The sequence below is a fragment of the Barbus barbus genome, assembly GCF_936440315.1.
Source record: "Barbus barbus genome assembly, chromosome: 14".
Lineage (NCBI taxonomy): Eukaryota > Metazoa > Chordata > Actinopteri > Cypriniformes > Cyprinidae > Barbus > Barbus barbus.
Genome location: NC_136742.1, coordinates 8294962 through 8314747, shown reverse-complemented (window position 1 = coordinate 8314747; position 19786 = coordinate 8294962). Strand labels below are relative to the sequence as shown.

At 37.1% G+C, this 19786-nt stretch overlaps 1 protein-coding gene across 1 annotated transcript in view; it reads left to right on the top strand.

Moving 5' to 3' along the window:
- Nucleotides 1-878: 878 nt before the first annotated feature.
- Nucleotides 879-19786, top strand: part of LOC306880431 (disks large-associated protein 2-like) — a gene marked incomplete at both ends in the record, with an annotated part of 40844 nt that continues 21936 nt past the window's right edge. The window contains one exon of the mRNA XM_079433927.1: nt 879-1961. Coding sequence (XP_079290053.1) covers nt 879-1961 — 1083 coding nt within the window. The remainder of the gene's footprint in view (nt 1962-19786) is intronic.

Below are 19786 nucleotides of genomic sequence, written 5' to 3'. Positions count from 1 at the left end.
AAAGTTTAGTTTAACGTGCAGAAATTTTGTCAGAAATATTACTATTTAGCAGTCTTAAGACTCAATGTAACAACAATGCTACTACTACTACTAATATATATTAATAAATCTTTATTTTTAAAATAATAATCACATTTGTTTTGTTTTTTTAACAGTAAACATTTGTTGTGCAGCACTTTGTTTGCCAAAAAATAAAGGGGTTTAATTTTCATTTTATTAGGATAAATTAAATTAATGTTTTATGCCTTCATCTGATTACCAGAAAAATGAAGAAGAACATTTTATAGGGCCCTATTTTTGTTTAAAAATGGACCCTATACAAAAAAAGAATAGGTTTAAAATACAAGCCTGTGGCTCTTAATTTTTTTTTATTAATTCACCAATTGTAAACTTATGTTTACTGTTATTTTTTTTTTAGAAATATCAATAGCATTTGTATTAAAACTATATTTACTGAATGTAATCAAAAAATCGAGAATCGAATCAATAATCAAATCGAATCAAATCGAGAACTTGCGAATCGAAATCGAATCAGGACATCTGAATCGATACCCACCGCTACTCACAGCCCTGTATTTATTTCCAGGAGAAAGTTCCTGTACTTGCTTTGCAACAGCAGCAATAATCTACAACAACAGCAATAACCAACAGCAGCAGCATAGTAGATCTATTACGACAAGACCAAATAGATTAACATTGGCATATCCATTACCATGCTGAAATATTTTGAGAGTTGTAATGATAGAAATTAAATTGAGACTAATCTAGTAAAACTGCTCATCTTTAATGTCCTTCTCTTTATTCCAGACCAGCAGTATTCCCCCTGGTCACCATCCCGAGATTTCAATGAGGATAGTAGCCTCACTCCACCCAGGAACATGAAGGGCTTATCAGGTGGTCGTGTACCGCACCACATTCCCACACTGCCCCCGTGTGGACTGGCGGAGTGCGAGCATCTCCATGACCTGCATGGCATGCATGTGTCCGATCTGCGCTATTCCTACCTGCTCAGCCCCACGGAGACCTGCGCCATGGACTTCCATCACCGTCTTTCCCCCCGCAGCTCCATTCACTCCGACTGCATGATCATGTCACCCGTGGCGCTAACTTCCACTGCCCCCGCCGACTACGTCTCCAGCAGCACCTTTCCCAGAATGCACTACAGTTCTCAGTACTACGACCCAGCTGCCCGGGAAGACTGTGCAGCCATCACCTCGTCAGCCACATCCGCCGCCGTCACTGCTGCAACATCTGCCTCTCACCACGTCAGCAGCAAGAGCAACCGCATCCCCGCAAACCTGCTGGACCAGTTCGAAAAACAGATTCCACTTCATCGTGATGGCTTCCACACACTCCAGTACCAACGCACATCTGCCGCCACTGGTGGGGAGCAGCGCAGCGAGAGCCCCGGTCGTATCCGGCACCTGGTACACTCCGTCCAGAAGCTCTTCACCAAGTCTCACTCACTGGAGGGATCGTCCAAGATGAATGGCACCAAAGGTGACAGTGGAGGTGGAGGAAGCCATCACCATCACCACAGCAATCATCACTCCTCCAAGCATGGCAGCAAGCGCAGTAAAAGCAAGGAGCGCAGGCACCGGTCGGGGACGGGGGGCTGGTGGAGCTCGGATGACAACCTAGACAGCGACAGCACCTACCGCACAGCCAGCGCCTTGAGCCGCCACCATCATGAGCATGTCGGCCACAGTTTCCCAGAATCCATGCACACTCACTTTGGAGACCACTCTCTCAAAACCTCCAAAAGCAACAATGACGTCAAGTGTTCGGCCTGCGAGGGCCTGTCCATGGCATCTGAGGGGAAGTTCATGAAGAGGAGTTCCTGGTCAACGCTCACCGTCAGCCAGGCCAAAGAGGCCTACCGAAAGTCCTCCCTAAACCTAGAGAAACCCATGATGCATCAGGACCTTAAACCATCATTCCGGTCCTCACACTACCTACAGGTGAGTCATGGCTTTATTAAACATATCCACTTCCATCCTTGAGAAGATGATATGATGGTGCCCCAAATGCCTTTCAGAAATGAACCAGTAGTTATATGATGGGAAAGATGAACAGTTGGTTTAATGGTTTCCTTTTATATGACAGTCTCTTCATGGAGGAAATTAATAATTTTATTGCAGGTGTTCAATGTACGTATATCTGCTTGATCTTGGGGTAGATTTTGACAAAACATTCCCTTAGACATTGAATAATTGACAAGATGACAAGATGTGCATTTTATTAATATGTAATGGAAAATCATTTTGTGATTTCCTTCCTGTAGCTCAAAGAGTAGAGCATGGTGCAAGCAATGCCAAGGTCATGATTTCAGTTCTGAGGAAAAGTAAGAACTGATAAAAACCTACCCCGAAATACTGAATTTTGGACCATGCGGCTACCCATAAACTTAATGCATACTCTATGCAAGTAACTAAATGCTACTGAAGTGTAATTTCATGTATTTTCATTGCATTTTAGCATTGTTACAAGAGGTTATTAGTGGTTATTAGTGTAAAATCTTACATTATTAGTGTTTTATTTTAGGGTCAATTTTCTCTATCAGGTGAACCACTGTCCTGGTAGAGCAACAGCTTGATGAGAATCCAGACTAGTTAGTTAAAGTCAATTTGGTTATGGCAAATTGCCTGAATAACAACATATTTTGTATAATGGCACATGTATTTGAAAGTAACTCCATTGAGTACCGTGGTTGGTTACCAATGGTCAGACCAATTCAAGGCCTTTGACATGCAGACCGTTTTGTCACTAGTTTAAAACCAAGAAGGGGTGATTCGTGAACTGGAGAATTACAGGGATTTCCAATCATGATGGTGCCCTTGAGCAAAGGACTTTACGCCAGGTTACTCCGTGGTGATTGTTCTTATAATAAAAGTAGTCTTGAAAAAAACACATGAACGTTTAATTTATACTGGCCCATTAGATGATATATTTATTGGTTTTGAGTATCTGTTTTTTTTGTTAACAACTGTTTATTTAATTTTATTCTGTGGAACAGTAGTACAAAACAAAAAGCAGCTGTACAAATTTAGAACCCACCCCAAACCATCTCACCCCCTGGTAGACTTAAAAAATAAATAAAATAAAATAAATAAAATAAATAATAATAATAAAAATATATTAATTAATATTAATAGATAAATAACAATAAAATAATTTTTACAAAGATTTTTAGAAAAGAAGACACAACATTAAAAGCTGAATGCTTTTTAACAGTTTTCATGTTAGATCCATGGATACGAGAAGTAGAAGTTCTATCGAGATAATGTCCAACAAATACACAGTCCAGGTTCATCTGTCCATTGTGTGAGGAGGATTCCAACGGTTGACCAGCAATTTTGTTGCTGCTGTGAGAGCAGCTAACAGTAAAGATCTTTGTTGGATGGACAAGGTGAAGTCCCAAAAGTCATTCATGAAAAAATGGCGCGGAGTCAAACATATCTCAGTACTCAACAAATATGATAGGTCCTGTGAGAGCTGAGTCCAAAAAGGTGAGAGAGAGGGGCACTCCCCCAAAAAGTTCAAAAACGTGCCTAAAACTCCTTGGGAACAGAGATTACACTGAGGAGAAGACGACAGATTCATATAAAAACGTTTCACTGTAGTCAAGTAAACCCTATGCAGCAATTTCCAATGAATCATTTGGTGATTAGGGTTTTTAGAAGACAATTTAAACATACCCCATACCTGATCGGAAAATAAAACATGCACATCCTCATTAAGATCCTTAGCCCAAACAGTAGTAACAGATAAAGGTTTGTATGAATGCTCAAGAAGAAAGAGATAGATGACTGAAGAAGAGGAGGGAGATTCCTCAGAAGGAAGGATTAGTTTGTGTAAAGGGTGAACAGGCAGTTGAGAGTTCCAAGGCACCCCATATGCCTGTAGAGCCAATCTAATACGCAAATACATAAAAAAGGAGGTCCCTGGCAGATTATATTGAGTTTTAAGATTCTGGAAGGATTTTAAACCACTATCATCACAGATATAATTCTTGAAAAAGTAAGTTATTATTATTTTGCCAATACAACAGGGAGCCACTGCAGAGAGGAGAGTGAGGAGGTTGAGACACAAGCGGGAGCGCAAGCTGCAGGCCACTGAGCACTTGTAGCACTGTAGCAGTCTAAAATTAGGGAAAGAAAGACCTCCATGTAATCTACATCGTTGTAAGGTAGTCGGTTTAATACGAGGACGTTTCCCATCCCATATATATCGTGAAACACATGCATCTAGTTTGTTCCAGTAGCCAACCAGTGGAGCGAGAGGAATCATGGAAGAAAATAAATGAATGCGTGGGAGAACATTCATTTTAATCACCGATATATGGGCCTGAAAAGAAATAGGAAGACAAGACCAATTTTCCAAATCTGAAGATACTTTGGCTAGAATACATTATACTTTTTTGAGACGATTTCCTGCAGGGAAGGAAAAACATCTATCCCCAAGTACTTAAAGTTTTGAACCAATGGAATAGATATAGGAAGGGACATGGAATCAATTTTAAAATTGACGGGAAGTAAACAACACTTACTCCAATTAATTTTAAACCCTGAGAGAGATCCAAAATGGTCAAATAAAATCAGCACACGAGGAATGCAATGTGACGGCTTCTCCAAAAACAATAAGATATCATCAGCAAAAAAAGAAATATGATGATGAATATTCCGTATATTTATGGGAGAAATAGTTTCAAATTTTCGGACCGCTTGAGCTAAGGGTTGCAAGGATAGACAGCGGGCTGACTCCAGCTCCTGAAGAGAAATCGGTTCAGCCAGGTATTCAGAATCTGAATCTGACAGCCTAGGTAAATCAAGGTTGGACAGAAAAGATGCAAAAGAGCCAGGGTCACCATCAGCGGAAGAAGTATAGAGGTTAGACTAAAAAGAGTGAAAGGCGATATTAATGTATTTTGGGTCTGTCATAATGAGCCCAGACTGGGATTCCACTGCTGAAATATTAGCAAACTTTTCATTGTTGCGTAATCTTAGGGATAAAAGGTGACTTCGTATACTCCCTTGAAAATAATAATTCTGCCTGGATCTTTGAATCTGGAATTCTGCCCTGAATCTCAGTAATGAATTGAGCCTAACTGTCGTGTATTGTCTGAGAAACAACGCTGATTATCTCTAGTCAGATTCTGGAGCTGATTCCAGTTCAACTATCTTTTTGTGTCGGTTTTTCTGAAGGAAAGAGGCATATGCAATTGAGTTATTCTTTATAAATCCTTTAACTGCATTCCAAAGTGTTTGAGGATCATCCACTGAACCTTGGTTAATTTCAATAAACTCAGCAAATTTATTTCTGAATTGACTGCAAAAGTTTTCATCCTGTAACAATTTAGGGCACGAGATGGCCGAGGGATCAAAGATAATCTGCACAAATTTCCATCACGATCTGACAGCGATAAGGAACAGATATCGGCATCACGAACAGCTGAAGATAAAGAAGTAGAAATGAAAATATAGTCAATTCACGAATAGGATTTATGAGTAGCAGAAAAGAAAGTGAAAGATTTAGCAGAAGGGTTTAATAAATGCCAACTGTCCACCAACGAGGATGAGGTTACACATTGCCGAAGTTTGTTAGAACACAAAGCTTGAGAGTGTGATTCCTTTGGTCCAGATCTATCTAGTATATGCAACATTTCAGAATTCATATCTGCACCCAATACAATTTCAAAATCTGAAAACTTTAAGAGATAGGTTGACAAAACAGAGGAAAAAGTAGGGTCAGGAGTATAAACTGAGAGAAATACAATATTCCTATTCTCCAATATTGTTTTTATATGTGTTATTCTACCATCTGTATCACAACCACTTCATAAAACTTATTATTACACCTGTGTATATCCTCCTTTTTCAAATGGGATTCTTGAACTAACACTATATCAATCTTTCTTCTTCGCAAAAAATCCAGAAAACCTGTACGTTTGTGAGGGCCATTTAGCCCATTAATATTACAACTCAGAATATTAAGTTCAGTCATAGGTATCAAACATAATTACTGCATAATAAGACAAAATACAAGTTTGAAAATAAAACCAGTTGAGTCTACCATTAACCTGTTAACTGGCACCCCACCCCCCGCACCCCTTTTTGAAAATAGACTTGAAAGTGCACTATTTAAAGTTAAATTGTTATAATTCATGAACACTTTGGAATATAAACCTAAGGTCGGTCTCTTTTTAAAGAAGACAATCAGCAGATTATTGCAGAAGTGAAATCAATTAAAATTAAAGTAACAAAAAGTTATAAAAGTTTAAATTTACTGTAAATAAAATGTACTATTTTTATTTTATATTAAATAAATATTTTACAAAATAGGTTTAATCCAAATTTGGCAGAAAATTAAAGCCATATGTCTAAAAAAGTTGTGTTCCAAATTTGAAATTGATATGAAAAAAATCGAGGTTACTGTCCAATTTTGTTTAGGCGTTATACCACAAACAGCCACCGGGTGCCATTCAAACCCATTGAATTTTTATAATGCATTTTTCTGTCACAAATGTATAAATATCTCTCTCAGTTTTACTCCTAGCACAAAATATGGAATCTTGAGACTCAGACATTTCCGATGATATGTATTTTGTCAAGATTATAAAAAGTTTTGATTCTACAAGACCGTAATACATTTGGAATATGACACCTCCCACCACGGGGGAGGAGCCCGCTAAAAGATTTTAAATGACAATTTCTATGGTAACGCAATATCCTATTTCAAAACGAAATTTGAGGTTTTTATCTTTCAAATGATATATAATATATGATGATTACTAAAACGTGATAGGAAAAAAGGAAACGAATAGAATTTGTGTGCCAAAGGTCAGAACTCCTGTTATGGTGTATATGTTTTGTTTATTGTTCATTGTTTATTTATATAGTGCTTTTTATGATACAAATTGTTGCAAAGCAGCTCTACAGGAAATTAAGTTTCCACAATATATTTATATATTGCAGAACCTTAATATATTTAACTTATGGCAAAATTAGGTAATTCTGTATGTTGTCTGAGCGTTGGCATCCTCTGAGGTCCTCTGAGGGGTTGGCATTATCTTTTCTCAGGTGTTCGGTCATCTCAGATCATTTAAGGGTTGGATCCAGACTGAAGCTTCTGTAATTTCTAGTTACCATGGGATGTTAATCCCGTGGCAGAAACAGAGAAACAAATAGAGACATAATTAGTTTAGCTGCTGTTCCATCTAAGTAAAAATTATTTGTTCAACCCAAGCTAAAGAATAATAATAATGTACATTTGATCAGATATAACTGCAGTACAAGATTATAAGATGCATTATGTGAATGCTTGGCTAAAGAGATGTGTCTTTAATCTAGATTTAAACAGAGAGAGTGTGTCTGAACCCCGAATATTATCAGGAAGGCTATTCCAGAATTTGGGAGCCAAATGTGAAAAAGCTCTACCTCCTTTAGTGGACTTTGCTATCCTAGGTACTACCAAAAGTCCAGAGTTTTGCGACCTTAGGGAGCGGGTTGGATTGTAGCATGGTAGAAGACGAGTTAGGTACGCAGGAGCTAAACCATTTAGGGCCTTATAGGCAAGCAATAATATTTTGTAAATGATACGGAACTTAATAGGTAGCCAGTGCAGAGACTGTAAAATTGGGGTAATATGATCATATTTTCTTGACCTGGTAAGAACTCTAGCCGCTGCATTTTGGACTATCTGTAGCTTGTTTATTGAAGATGCAGAACAACCAGCTAGCAGTGCATTACAATAGTCCAGTCTAGAGGTCATGAATGCATGAACTAGCTTTTCTGCATCAGAAACAGGTAGCATGTTTCGAAGCTTGGCAATGTTTCTAAGATGGAAGAATGCTGTTTTTGTAACATGGGAAATATGATTTTGAAGTTTTTTGAAGATTGACGAAGTTGCTGTCTAATATAACACCCAGATTTTTTACTTTTTGAGGACGTAACAGTACATCCATCTAGTTGCAAATTGTAATCCAAGAGATTTTGTGTATTGTTTTTTGGTCCAATAAGTAATATCTCTGTCTTATCTGAATTTAATAGGAGGAAATTATTGGTCATCCAATCTTTTAATTTTTTTTACACAATCTATTAGCTTAGATAGTTTAGAAGTTTCATCTGGACTTGTTGAGATATATAGTTGAGTATCATCAGCATAATAATGAAAACTAATCCCGTATTTTCTAATAATATTACCAAGGGGCAACATGTATATTGAAAATAGCAGAGGACCTAGGACAGATCCTTGTGGCACTCCATACTTTACTGGTGATAACTGAGATGACTCCCCATTTAAATGAACAAAGTGGTAGCGATCGGACAGGTAGGATCTAAACCATCTTAAAGCCTGCCCTTGAATACCAGTATAGTTTTGTAATCGATCTTTGAGTTTGTCATGGTCTATAGTGTCGAACACAGCACTAAGATCAAGTAATACTAGCAATGAGAAGCAGCCTTGGTCTGAAGCAAGAAGCAAGTCATTTGTAATTTTAACAAGTGCAGTTTCTGTGCTATGGTAAGGCCTGAAACCTGACTGAAATTCTTCATAGAGATCTTTTTTTGCAAGTAGGAACACAATTGATCAGACACAACTTTTTCAAAAAATTTAGACATAAACTGAAGATTTGAAATGGGTCTTGGATTTGAAATTTCTGATGTTATCTATTTTATCAGTAAAGAAATTCATAAAGTCATTACTATTAAACTGTGAGGGAATATTTAGATAGGGTGGCGTGTGTTTATTTGTTAATCTAGCCACTGTGCTAAATAAGAACCTTGGATTGTTTTGGTTATTATCTATGAGTTTGTGGATATGCTCTGCCCTGGCAGCTTTTAGAGCCTGTCTATAACTGGACATACTGTTTTTCCACGCAATTCTAAAAACTTCTAAGTTAGTTTTTCTCCATTTGCGCTCAAGATACGAGTTTCTTTCTTGAGAGAATGGGTATAACTGTTGTATCATGGCACAGTACGTTTTTCTCTAAACTTTTTCAATTTGAGGGGGGCAACAACTTCTAATATATTAGAGAAGATAGTGCCCATGTTGCTAGTCATTTCGTCTAGTTCATGTGTATTTATGGGTACACAGAGCAGTTGAGATAAATCAGGCAGGTTAATTGTGAATCTGTCTTTGGTGGCTGGAACAATAGTTCTGCCTGGACGATAACGCGGAGCCATATAACTAATATCAGTAATACGCAGCATGCACGATACAAGGAAATGATCAGTAACATCATCACTTTGAGGTACGATATCTATATCGGTAAGATCAATGTCATGCGATATAATTAAATCTAGCGTATGATTAAAACGATGAGTGGGCCCGGTGATGTTTTGCTTGACTCTAAAAGAGTTTATTAGGTCAGTAAATGCAAGTCCTAACGCATCATTTGTATTATCAACGTGAATGTTAAAATCTCCAACAATTAGCACTTTATCAACATTGACCAATAGATCTGAGAGGAAATCTGCTAATTATTTTAGGAAATCTGTATATGGCCCAGGCGGTCTATACACAGTAGCCAGAGCAAGAGACAGGAGAGATTTCTTTTGCATATCTAACAGTGTAACATTAAGCAGAAGTATTTTGAATGAGTTAAACCTCCTGTATCCTGTTTTCTGAGTAACATTGAGAATATCACTATATATTGTTGCAACACCGCCGCCACGACCAGTTTGACGGGGCTCATGTTTATAACAGTAGCTTGGTGGAGTAGACTCATTTAGACCAAAATATTAATTTGACCTCAAAACACTTGTCATAAATTAATATATTACTGCTCCTACATAATTTTTAACAACAAACAGTGGTAAAATATCTATTTAGGAGTCTTGGACATTTCCAACGATATATAGTTTGTCATGATTAGATTAGGATTTAATTGTAATATATTGAAGTAAAGTTAGGCGTCCCGTGTACGGGACGGTGACAGTTAAGGGGTTTTTAAACCACCTCCCACCCTCCCCGTTACCATTCAAAAAAACATAAACACATTCCCATGAACTATGGCAGATCAAACCAAGAACAAACCTTGATCTGCCAGTACCCCTTAATATGGTCTGTGGCATCAACAAAAACCTGCACATTACTGTAGCACCACACCAACATTTGGCCACATATCGACTAGGTAGTATTTCTATTGAAACAAAAATATTTAAAAAAGAGAAGAGCGATAAAGAATACAACTAAAACAAATAAAATATCATAATCAGTAAGCGATACTGTATGCACAATGAACTATGAATTAAGAAGTGAACATTAAAGTGAACAGTGAAAGACAGTCACCTAACCATTTAGAGCATCTCTTCTCCGATTAGACAGCAAATGTCTAGCTGAAGTTCACTGAGAGTTGGTGGATGAATGGGATCTCCTTCCTAATTGGTGCAAATACACTTCTTCTTTTTGCGGTGACCGGAGAAAAATCTGGAAAGAAAGACAGCGTTGCTCCGTCAGAAGTTTTCACCGGGGCATGAAGTCTGGCAGCCCGCAGAATGAGCTCCCTGTCCGTGTACCACAGCAGTTTAAAGATGAAAACCCGTGGTTTAGCGCGATCTGAGGAGAGCCTTGTGTACACAAGATGCGCTCGCTCCACTTCTATCTCTTTGCCCACCAGAGACAGGAGCCACGTCGGTAGCGATCTTTTCAAAAAGCCCATAGGGTCGTCCTTTTCGGAACCTTCAGGCAATCCAACCAGACGCAGATTGCTGCGCCTATTGAAATCCTGTAAGTCCACAACCTGTTGTTCGATCATGATCTGTGACAACTTTCTTTTGTTCTCTCATCTCCCCTGTAAGAAGATCCAGTTTAGAGCATAGCGACTGAACAACTGACATGTGAGAAGCGAACTCGTTCCGCATCGCCGTCAACTCAGTTCTTAGAATGTCCTCAAAGTGTGTAACAGTGTTCGCCATCTTGTCCATCATATCGCTCGCGGTCGGTGGCTTGGATTTCTTCTTAATCGGAGAAGCCGATGGAGACAACTCCTGCTGTTTACAACTGCATGCCATCAGGTAAAGCACCACCAATGAATAAAACTTAAAACCATACGAAAAAATCAGCAAAAAGAGGCCAAACATACGGAGCTCTACTCGAGTGTGATTAGGTCCATAAGCACGTCACATGATTCCTTGGTCTGTTTCGTTCACTTTCTTTTACTGAAACAGATGTGTGTGGGGCAAAATGCAGTTGAATCCAGTAATTGATTATCTAGTGTTATTGTTTAAGGCCTGTGGGAACCATTGAGGCCTAAGAAGAAGGGATCAATACAATACAATACAATACTGTGCCGTCAAATCATGTGGTAGTGAGAAACTTTTATTTGATAGATGGCTAGATATTTGAAGTATTTTTTATCAAACAAATGCTATGATATAAATTTCATGAGTTTTGTTTTGTGGAATAATGTCAGAGGAAATAATTAGAGGAAATAGTTAACTGCATTGGCGTATAAGTTTTTCTGTTTTGCTGGTAAGTGTCAGAAGAGGGACTTTTATGTTGACAGTGCAGGAGCTTTTATTTTGACAGTGCAGCAGAAAATGCCAGCATGTTTTAACAGTCAAAAATATCCATATTATTACACCACTTATTTCATTTAGGAGATTTTAACATATCTGTCAAAACAGATCTGAATAAAATCAGTTGTCATTCTGGAATGTAAGGACAATTTAAGTGAATTGCATTGTGGTATATATTATTTCACACATTGTGCTTTGTTGTATAGATTACTGCCTCAGATTCTCATTCTGAATTATGGTATGAAGCACATATAGGTCATGCCGACTGCTACACAGTTATTCAACTAATAAGTTCCTGACATCTTCCTCCTTGAAGGTTAATTAGGGGGAATTCGTGGCCTAATGGTTAGAGAGTCGGACTCGTAATCCAAAGGTTCGGTTGGCACCGAACCCCCAACTGCTTCCCGGGCGCCGCAGCATAAATGGCTGCCCACTGCTCCAGGTGTGTGTTCACGGTGTGTGTGTGTTCATGGTGTGTGTGTGCACTTTGGATGGGATAAATGCAGAGCACGAATTCCGAGTATGGGTCACCATACTTGGCCGTATGTCATGTCACTTTCACTTTTATGGCATAAGTACCAGTGGTCTCCTTGTTCTGAGAAGCTAAGGACTACTTTGTACAAATCATCAGCACATACTGTACAGCATTGTCATGTTTGCATAGGAAGAAATGAAGCCTGTCTTCTTGCTGACCTTATTAGAGACTGTCAGTGCTCAAGAGAAATGACAGACTGGCTGAGTTGTATGTGACATTAAACTGGATACACTCACTAATTAACCATTCAGGAATAACCGTGAACTTCAAATTTGATTTCATTATAAGTCAGCTGTGTTCCAGTGTGCTTAACCAGATAGATGTGTCTCACATGCATGGTTTGTAACAGTGTAATATGAAGACCTGTAAAGGTTAGGCTTTGTGGGAATTTAAATTAAGCTAACGAGTAAGAAATGTCCAGGCAAGCGGTCTCAGATGTTTCTTCTAAAATCCCTCTTTCCATTGTCTAGCCTTGTAGGATGTATATGAATAAATATTTTATAGCTCATACATTATCTACCGACTACTTGTCCAAAATTGTCTAAGTAAATTTATAAGCTATGAAATAAATGCATATACGCAATATAAGCCATATTGTGTTTTTAAAACACATTCAGTTTATTAGTATCACAAAAGTCTTACCTGTTTCATTTATGTATGACTGACAAAGATAAATCACAAACAGATAAACTAATAAATCAAGTTTATTAGTTTATTTGGTTACACTTTATTTTGATAGTCCACTTTAGACATTCTACTAACAATAAGTAACTTTGTAACTACATGTAAACTAATTATCATTAGTTTGCAACTACATGTGTACTAACTCTCAGAGTATACTGTTAGTTTAGGTTTAGGGTTAGTAGAATAAGTTGACATATACTTGTAAAGTTTCTCATAATTAGTATTGTTACGATGGTGCTTGCTAATACGCACGACGGAAATGAGTAATCAAAATAAAGTCTTTTAATGAAAAAATCCAAAGAAGAACAGAGGTAGTCCAGGAGCGAGGAGTAGCAAAACACATGGGTTAAACAGATAGCAGACAAAGGACTTGGTGAGAAAACAGGCTTTAAGGACTGAAAATAATAACGGGGAAACAGAAACAAGTGAGGAGCTAATTAACTAATCAGGGCAACTAAGGAAAACTAGGTCAACGGAAGACATCGCAAAACACAACTAAAACAGATTAACATGTAACAAGTATGTTGTATGTTGTGGACCCATCAAAATAAAGTGTTAGAAGATATTAAGCAGACTAATACTAATACTCTAATGACTGCTAGTTGACATGTAGTTGCAAAGTTACTTACTGTTAGTAGATTGTCTAAAGTGGACTATCGAAATAAAATGTTACCGTTTATTTTAAAACCGTGTAATCAAATAGATTTCTGGAACTAGCAATTAGATTAGATTAGATTAGATTCAACTTTATTGTCATTTATGCAGAGTACAAGTACAGAGCTAATGAAATGCAGTTAGCATCTAACCAGAAGTGCAAGAATATAGTGTTTTATATACATATAAGTGCAGAGTAAGTGAAGATATGATTTACAGAATATACAGTGGAATTGCTATATACAGTATTGAGCAGAGTATATACAGAATATAAAATAGGAATGCAATGTAGGGATTGTATGTACATTATGAACAGAGCAATGTAGATTATATAGATTACAGATTATATATACACATTATGAACAGCAGAAACGTGAGAACAGTGGTAATAAATAAATACAGCTGGATGAGTGTGCAAAGTATTGATAGAACAATGTATTCTATGCAAAATAGCAGTAGTGCAATATTTTATAGAAATAGTTTACTGTGCTTGTACAGTAACAACTTTAAACAGTTTATAGTGTAATGACTTTAACAATGTGCAGTCTGTGCAAAATATGAGTAGTGCAAATGCATGTGTGTAAAGTACTGTGACCAGTGCAGTAATAAGCAGGTGCAGGTTAGATTGGTGGTGTGGCGTTCAGAAGTGTCACAGCTTCGGGGAAGAAGCTCTTCCTGAGCCTACTGGTGCGAGAGCGTAGGCACCTGTAACGCCTGCCGGATGGAAGGAGGGTGAAAAGTCCATGGTTAGGGTGAGAGGCATCCTTGATGATGTTTCTTGCCCTGCCCAGACAGCGCTTATAATAAATGTTCTCAATGGAAGTTAACTGGGTGCCGGTGATCCGTTGAGCAGTTTTCACCACCCGCTGGAGTGCTTTGCGGTCAGATGCGGAGCAATTGCTGTACCATACTGAGATGCAGTTCGTGAGTATGCTCTCAATGGTACAGCGGTAGAATTCCACAAGGATCCTGGGATTCAGGTGAACTTTCTTAAGGCTCCTTAAGAAGTAAAGGCGCTGCTGTGCCTTTTTGACCAGAGTAGAGGTGTTATGGGACCAGGTGAGGTCATCAGAGATGTGGATGCCAAGGAACTTGAAACTCGACACACGCTCCACTTCAGCTCCGTTGATGTAGATGGGTGTGTGTGCATGACTCCTAGTCCGCCTGAAGTCCACAATGATCTCCTTTGTCTTCTGGGTGTTTAGCTGTAGATTATTGGTGGCACACCATACAGCCAGGTGCTGCACCTCATCCCTGTAGGCTGATTCATCGTCATCCTTGATCAGACCTACCACCGTGGTGTCATCTGCAAATTTGATTATGGTGTTGGAGCCATAAACAGGAACACAGTCATGGGTGAAGAGGGAGTACAGGAGAGGGCTCAGTACGCAGCCCTGTGGCACGCCGGTGTTCAGGGTGATGATGGAGGAGGAGAGGTTATCTAACTTGACGGACTGAGGTCTGTTAGTCAGAAAATCTAGAATCCAATTACAGATGGGTGTGCTGATTCCAAGCTGGCTGAGCTTGGAGATCAGCTTGGAGGGGACTAAATGCAGAACTGAAGTCCATGAACAGCATTCTCACATGTGTGTTTTGACTGTCCAGGTGGGTGAGGGCAGAGTGAAGCGCTGTTGAGATGGCGTCCTCTGTTGACCTATTGTGGCGATAGGCAAATTGGAATGGGTCCAGTGTAGCAGGGAGACAGGATTTTAGGTGGGATGCAACCAGTTTCTCAAAACACTTGGCAATGATGGGGGTGAGTGCAACAGGACGGAAGTCGTTAGGGACCGAGGCAGTGGAATGTTTCGGTACTGGTACGATGGTGGAGGTTTTGAAGATAGTGGGGACAGTTGTTTGGGCCAGGGACAGATTGAAAATGTCCGTGAAGACCTCAGCTAGCTGCTCCGCACAGGCTTTAAGCACACGACCAGGTATTCCGTCAGGGCCAGCTGCCTTCCGTGCATTCACCTTACGCAAAGTGGAGTAAACGTCTGCCCAAAAAATCCACTGCCCAATTAAGTTATCAAGACAGTTTCATTAAGTTACTAGAACTTTTTTATTATTATTACACTTTAAAATAACTTTCAATCATTAACAAACATTATATAATGTTTAACAGATCATGTGATAATATACAGTATATTCAAATAGCTAGAAACGTGAGAATTTGCTTGACAAATGTTTACTAATAAACTTATTAAACATCACCTAAAACAGATCATTGTTCCAAGTTGAAATGCTTACAAGCGTACTTAAGCTTTCAACTTCATATGATCATGCACTTCTTGAAAATCTACATATGATTTTAACAGATGTTATACAATGATTGAAAGCTTTTGTTAACGTGCAACACTTTTGTTGCGATTTAGGTGTGATGCGGGTTATGTTAAATAGGGAGAATTCAGGTCATTTGGGACACATTTTGTCATTGAGATTAATAATGATTAGTAAATGTTTATAAACATTTACAGTTGATGAGCAGGTTCCACTTTAGACTGAGTACTGCAAAAACATGATAATTAGTTGATTATTTAAGATTTGTAAATAGTAGAAGTCTACACAACAAATGTGACCCTGGACCACAAACCCAGTCTTAAGTCGCTGTTTGTAGCAATAGCCAACAATACATTGTATGGGTCAAAATGATACATTTTTCTTTTATGCCAAAAATCATTGGGATATTAAGTAAAGATCATGTTCCATGAAGATATTTTATACATTTCCTACTGTAAATATAACAAAACTTAATTTCTGATTAGTAATATGCATTGCTAAGGACTTCATTTGGACAACTTTAAAGGCAATTTTCTCAATATTTAGATTTTTTTGCATCCTCAGATTGAATATTTTCAAATAGTTGTATCTCGGACAAATATTGTCCTATCCTAACAAACCATACATCAATGGACAGCTTATTTATTCAGCTTTTATATGGTGTATAAATCTCAGTTTTGGAAAATTGACACTTAAGACTGGTTTTGTGGTCCAGGGTCACAAATTAAGGCCAAACATATGACCTTTACAGACTGTGATTATGAGTTCATGAATAATATGTTAACATGAAGAGTTTGTAAAGTGACTACAAATGACTAATTAAGCTGTTTTTTCACAACATTTTTAAATTTAAAAAGAACATTAGGTAATCTATGCACTAAAGTTTAATGATATGTGTTAATACATTAACAAATGCTTTTAATCATTATATAATTTCTGTTAAAAGCACTTGTTGATTTTTTTTAATTGTATGATTGTATAATCTTGAAGTAAAGTGACAATACTGTGTGTAATTTTACACTCAAAATGTCTAAGTTAATTTGATGATCAACATGATTATATCAATAGAACACATCAATAATATTTGAAACTTCAAAGGTTTGATTAAATCAATCAATTAGAATTGTTAGCTTGCAACCATGCATTTATTTAAGTGTATCATTCTTTAGACTAGAGTGTGGATGAGAAGGCAATTCAAATACATACATCTTCAAATCAGGCCTAAATATATTTGAGTGTGATTTGATCTTGGAAGCATATTTTATTTAATTGTTTTGCATATTTTGGTACCTTGGCAAACCTGAGCAAAGTTTGGGACATTATTGAAATCTGTTTTGAAACTCAAGATTACCAGGGCCTTCCTCTCAGCTGTACTGAAAAGACCAGTTTGGCATGAATTTCCATGCTGGTTTGCTGGTGGAGCAGCACAGCCATGTTATTCGCCACCAAATATAGTCTGTTTTTGGTAAAGCTGATTTACCAAGGAAATCTAGGAAAGAGGAGTTCAAATGTCTTTGGCTAAACAGCCCCCTGATTAATCAGCTAGGTTTCACAATGTTTTGGTACCTTGGCAGCTCTGAAGCGGCACTCATTCATTTGAAACTTTATTTTGCAGTATTTGAAGATCTTAACTCCCTTATCAACTCTAACACCTGGAGACATTTCTATCTCCCAGCAAATAGAATAAGCGAAATGTTGTGAAAGGACTGAACTCAATCTGAATTTTCAATGATAGCATGCTATCTCACACTGAGTGGAAACTCTAAAAGTATTCTGCAGTCATTGTTTCAACATCTGGTGGTTTTATCTAATTTAGATTCCTCTAATCCTGCTCTTGAGTGGAGTTATATCTCGATCTGCACTTCCTCACTGTCAGTGAATAATAAATGTTCATTTACAGTTTATGAGTGTGTTGTCTGTAGTGCCTCCTTGTGTTAGAATAATGTACTGAAACCCGGCTAACGCTCCTCTGGAAGAAGATAAGAAGAAAATGAATGATATAAATGTCCAGTTAGAGATGTTCCTGTTTGTTCCTGTTTTACCAGATTTAAGGTTGATTTGGAGATTCTGCTAATTGACTCATCAAAGCAGGTTTCTGTAGAGAGAATTGTGCCAATCTTGAAATGATGAAACACTGTAAAAAAAAAAAAAAAGTTGAGCCAACTTAAAATTTTAAGGCAACGAGCTTCGGCAGATTTTTGAGTTCTCTCAACTTATTTTTATAGGAGATTCTCAACTTTTTGTTGTATAAACTTAAAACAACAAGTTGAGAAAACTCAAAAATCTGCTGAAGCTGGTTGCCTTAAAATTTTAAGTTTTTTTTTTTTTACAGTGAATAAAACAAGAGCACGTAGTGTACTTCAGTTCTTAAAAACACATATAAAAATGTACTTGCAGGTGATATTATATTAATTAAATAAAAGGTCATGAAGGGATAGTTCACGCAAAAATTCATTCTAATGTGCTCAACAGAAAAAAATAAATAAAAAATGATTAAATGATGACAGAATTTTAGTTTTTTGGGTGAACTATCCCTTTAAGTGGCATTAAAGAGTAAAATTGTGTGACTATGCTTTATTTATTTATTGACTTAAGTATAATTGCACTTTGTAATAATGTCACTTGTTTTGATTTGTTTACTAAACTAAAACACATAATATAATATACTGCATTTTATCATAAATGTCATCAATATACTGTACTAAGTTTAAATGCATGACATACAAATTACATCAAAGTATATTTTAATTCACCATAAATGCTTGTCAGTACATTTGAACAATATTCCAAAGACAGCAGAAGTAAATATGCAATTACCTATGAATACGTGCTGAAGTCCTTCGTAGGTATAGGTCACAAAAGCACTCTTATGTTTAACTATTTACATTTAATATACATTTAAACTATAATACACTTTTTATTTAATTGTAAATAACATGCATATACGTGTCCAAAAACATTAAATTCAGTTCGTACTTAAAGTATTATTTCCCTAATAAGTATTCTTTTTAAACATGTGATAAATTGTACTTATTTTTCACAAGGTATGGCAACCCTGTGGATTACGACTAATCTAATACATTCCCTTTCTTTGTAGTTCAATGTTAAAAGTGTAACGTTTCATGCTGACATTTTAAGAACTTAAAATGTAAAAGGCTCATATCATGAGTAATCGAATTTTCATTCATCTTTTGAAATTAAAAAGCTTATTATGATAATATACTGTAATTTTCAGAACTTCCTCCCTAGTTTATTGGAACTAAACTGCAAAAATGACTGTGAACTTCACACACAGACATCACACAGATAAATGCATCAACACATCGTTGTCCAAAAAGTGACCAGTAGGAGAGGGTGGGGAATTGTAATGGTAAAAATCAAAAATGCAAATATTATAAATTGATAAACTGTATTAAAAGTATGATATGGCACTGTTGAAAGTGAAATGAAGCAGAGACTTATGAAAATAGATATTATACAACAATTTGAGGAAGTACAAGGAATCTGTTGTCTGTCACACTCTGCTGAAGAGATGAATTGATGCTTTTCTCATGACGCTGTCTAGACATTGTCTTTGATTTTATCACAGTGATGTGCTTCAGAAACCAGTCAAGACACAGAGATCATTAAACTGCCAGCTGAATTAGTCAGACTCTGTTTAAAGGAACATTCTGGGTTCAATATCAGCCGGCCGCATTTGTGGCATTTTGTTGATTACTACAAAAATAATTTTTGACTCGTCTGTTCAAACCTTTGATAGAGCTCTTGTTTTTAAGAACAACAAATTGAGGTTACGGTGAGTCACTCACAATGAAAGTGAATTGGACCTATTTTTTGTGAAGCCTTTAATATTATTTAAGTACAATTAATTATTCTGTTAAAAACTTCTGTATTATTTGATCTGTATAGCTGTAATCGTTTTTTCAGTTGACGTTTTTACTCTAGGCCTGTAGTTTGGCCTCTAGGGCTGTAGTTGTAAAATTGGATATAAAAGGTTTTTATTTTTCACGCTAAAATCAATTTAGCCACATATTGTTTACATCTTATGTATGTACTGCTGTGTTGGAACAGTCAAACCATCTAGTTCATTTAGATTAAAAAAGTGACCAAAATGTCCAAA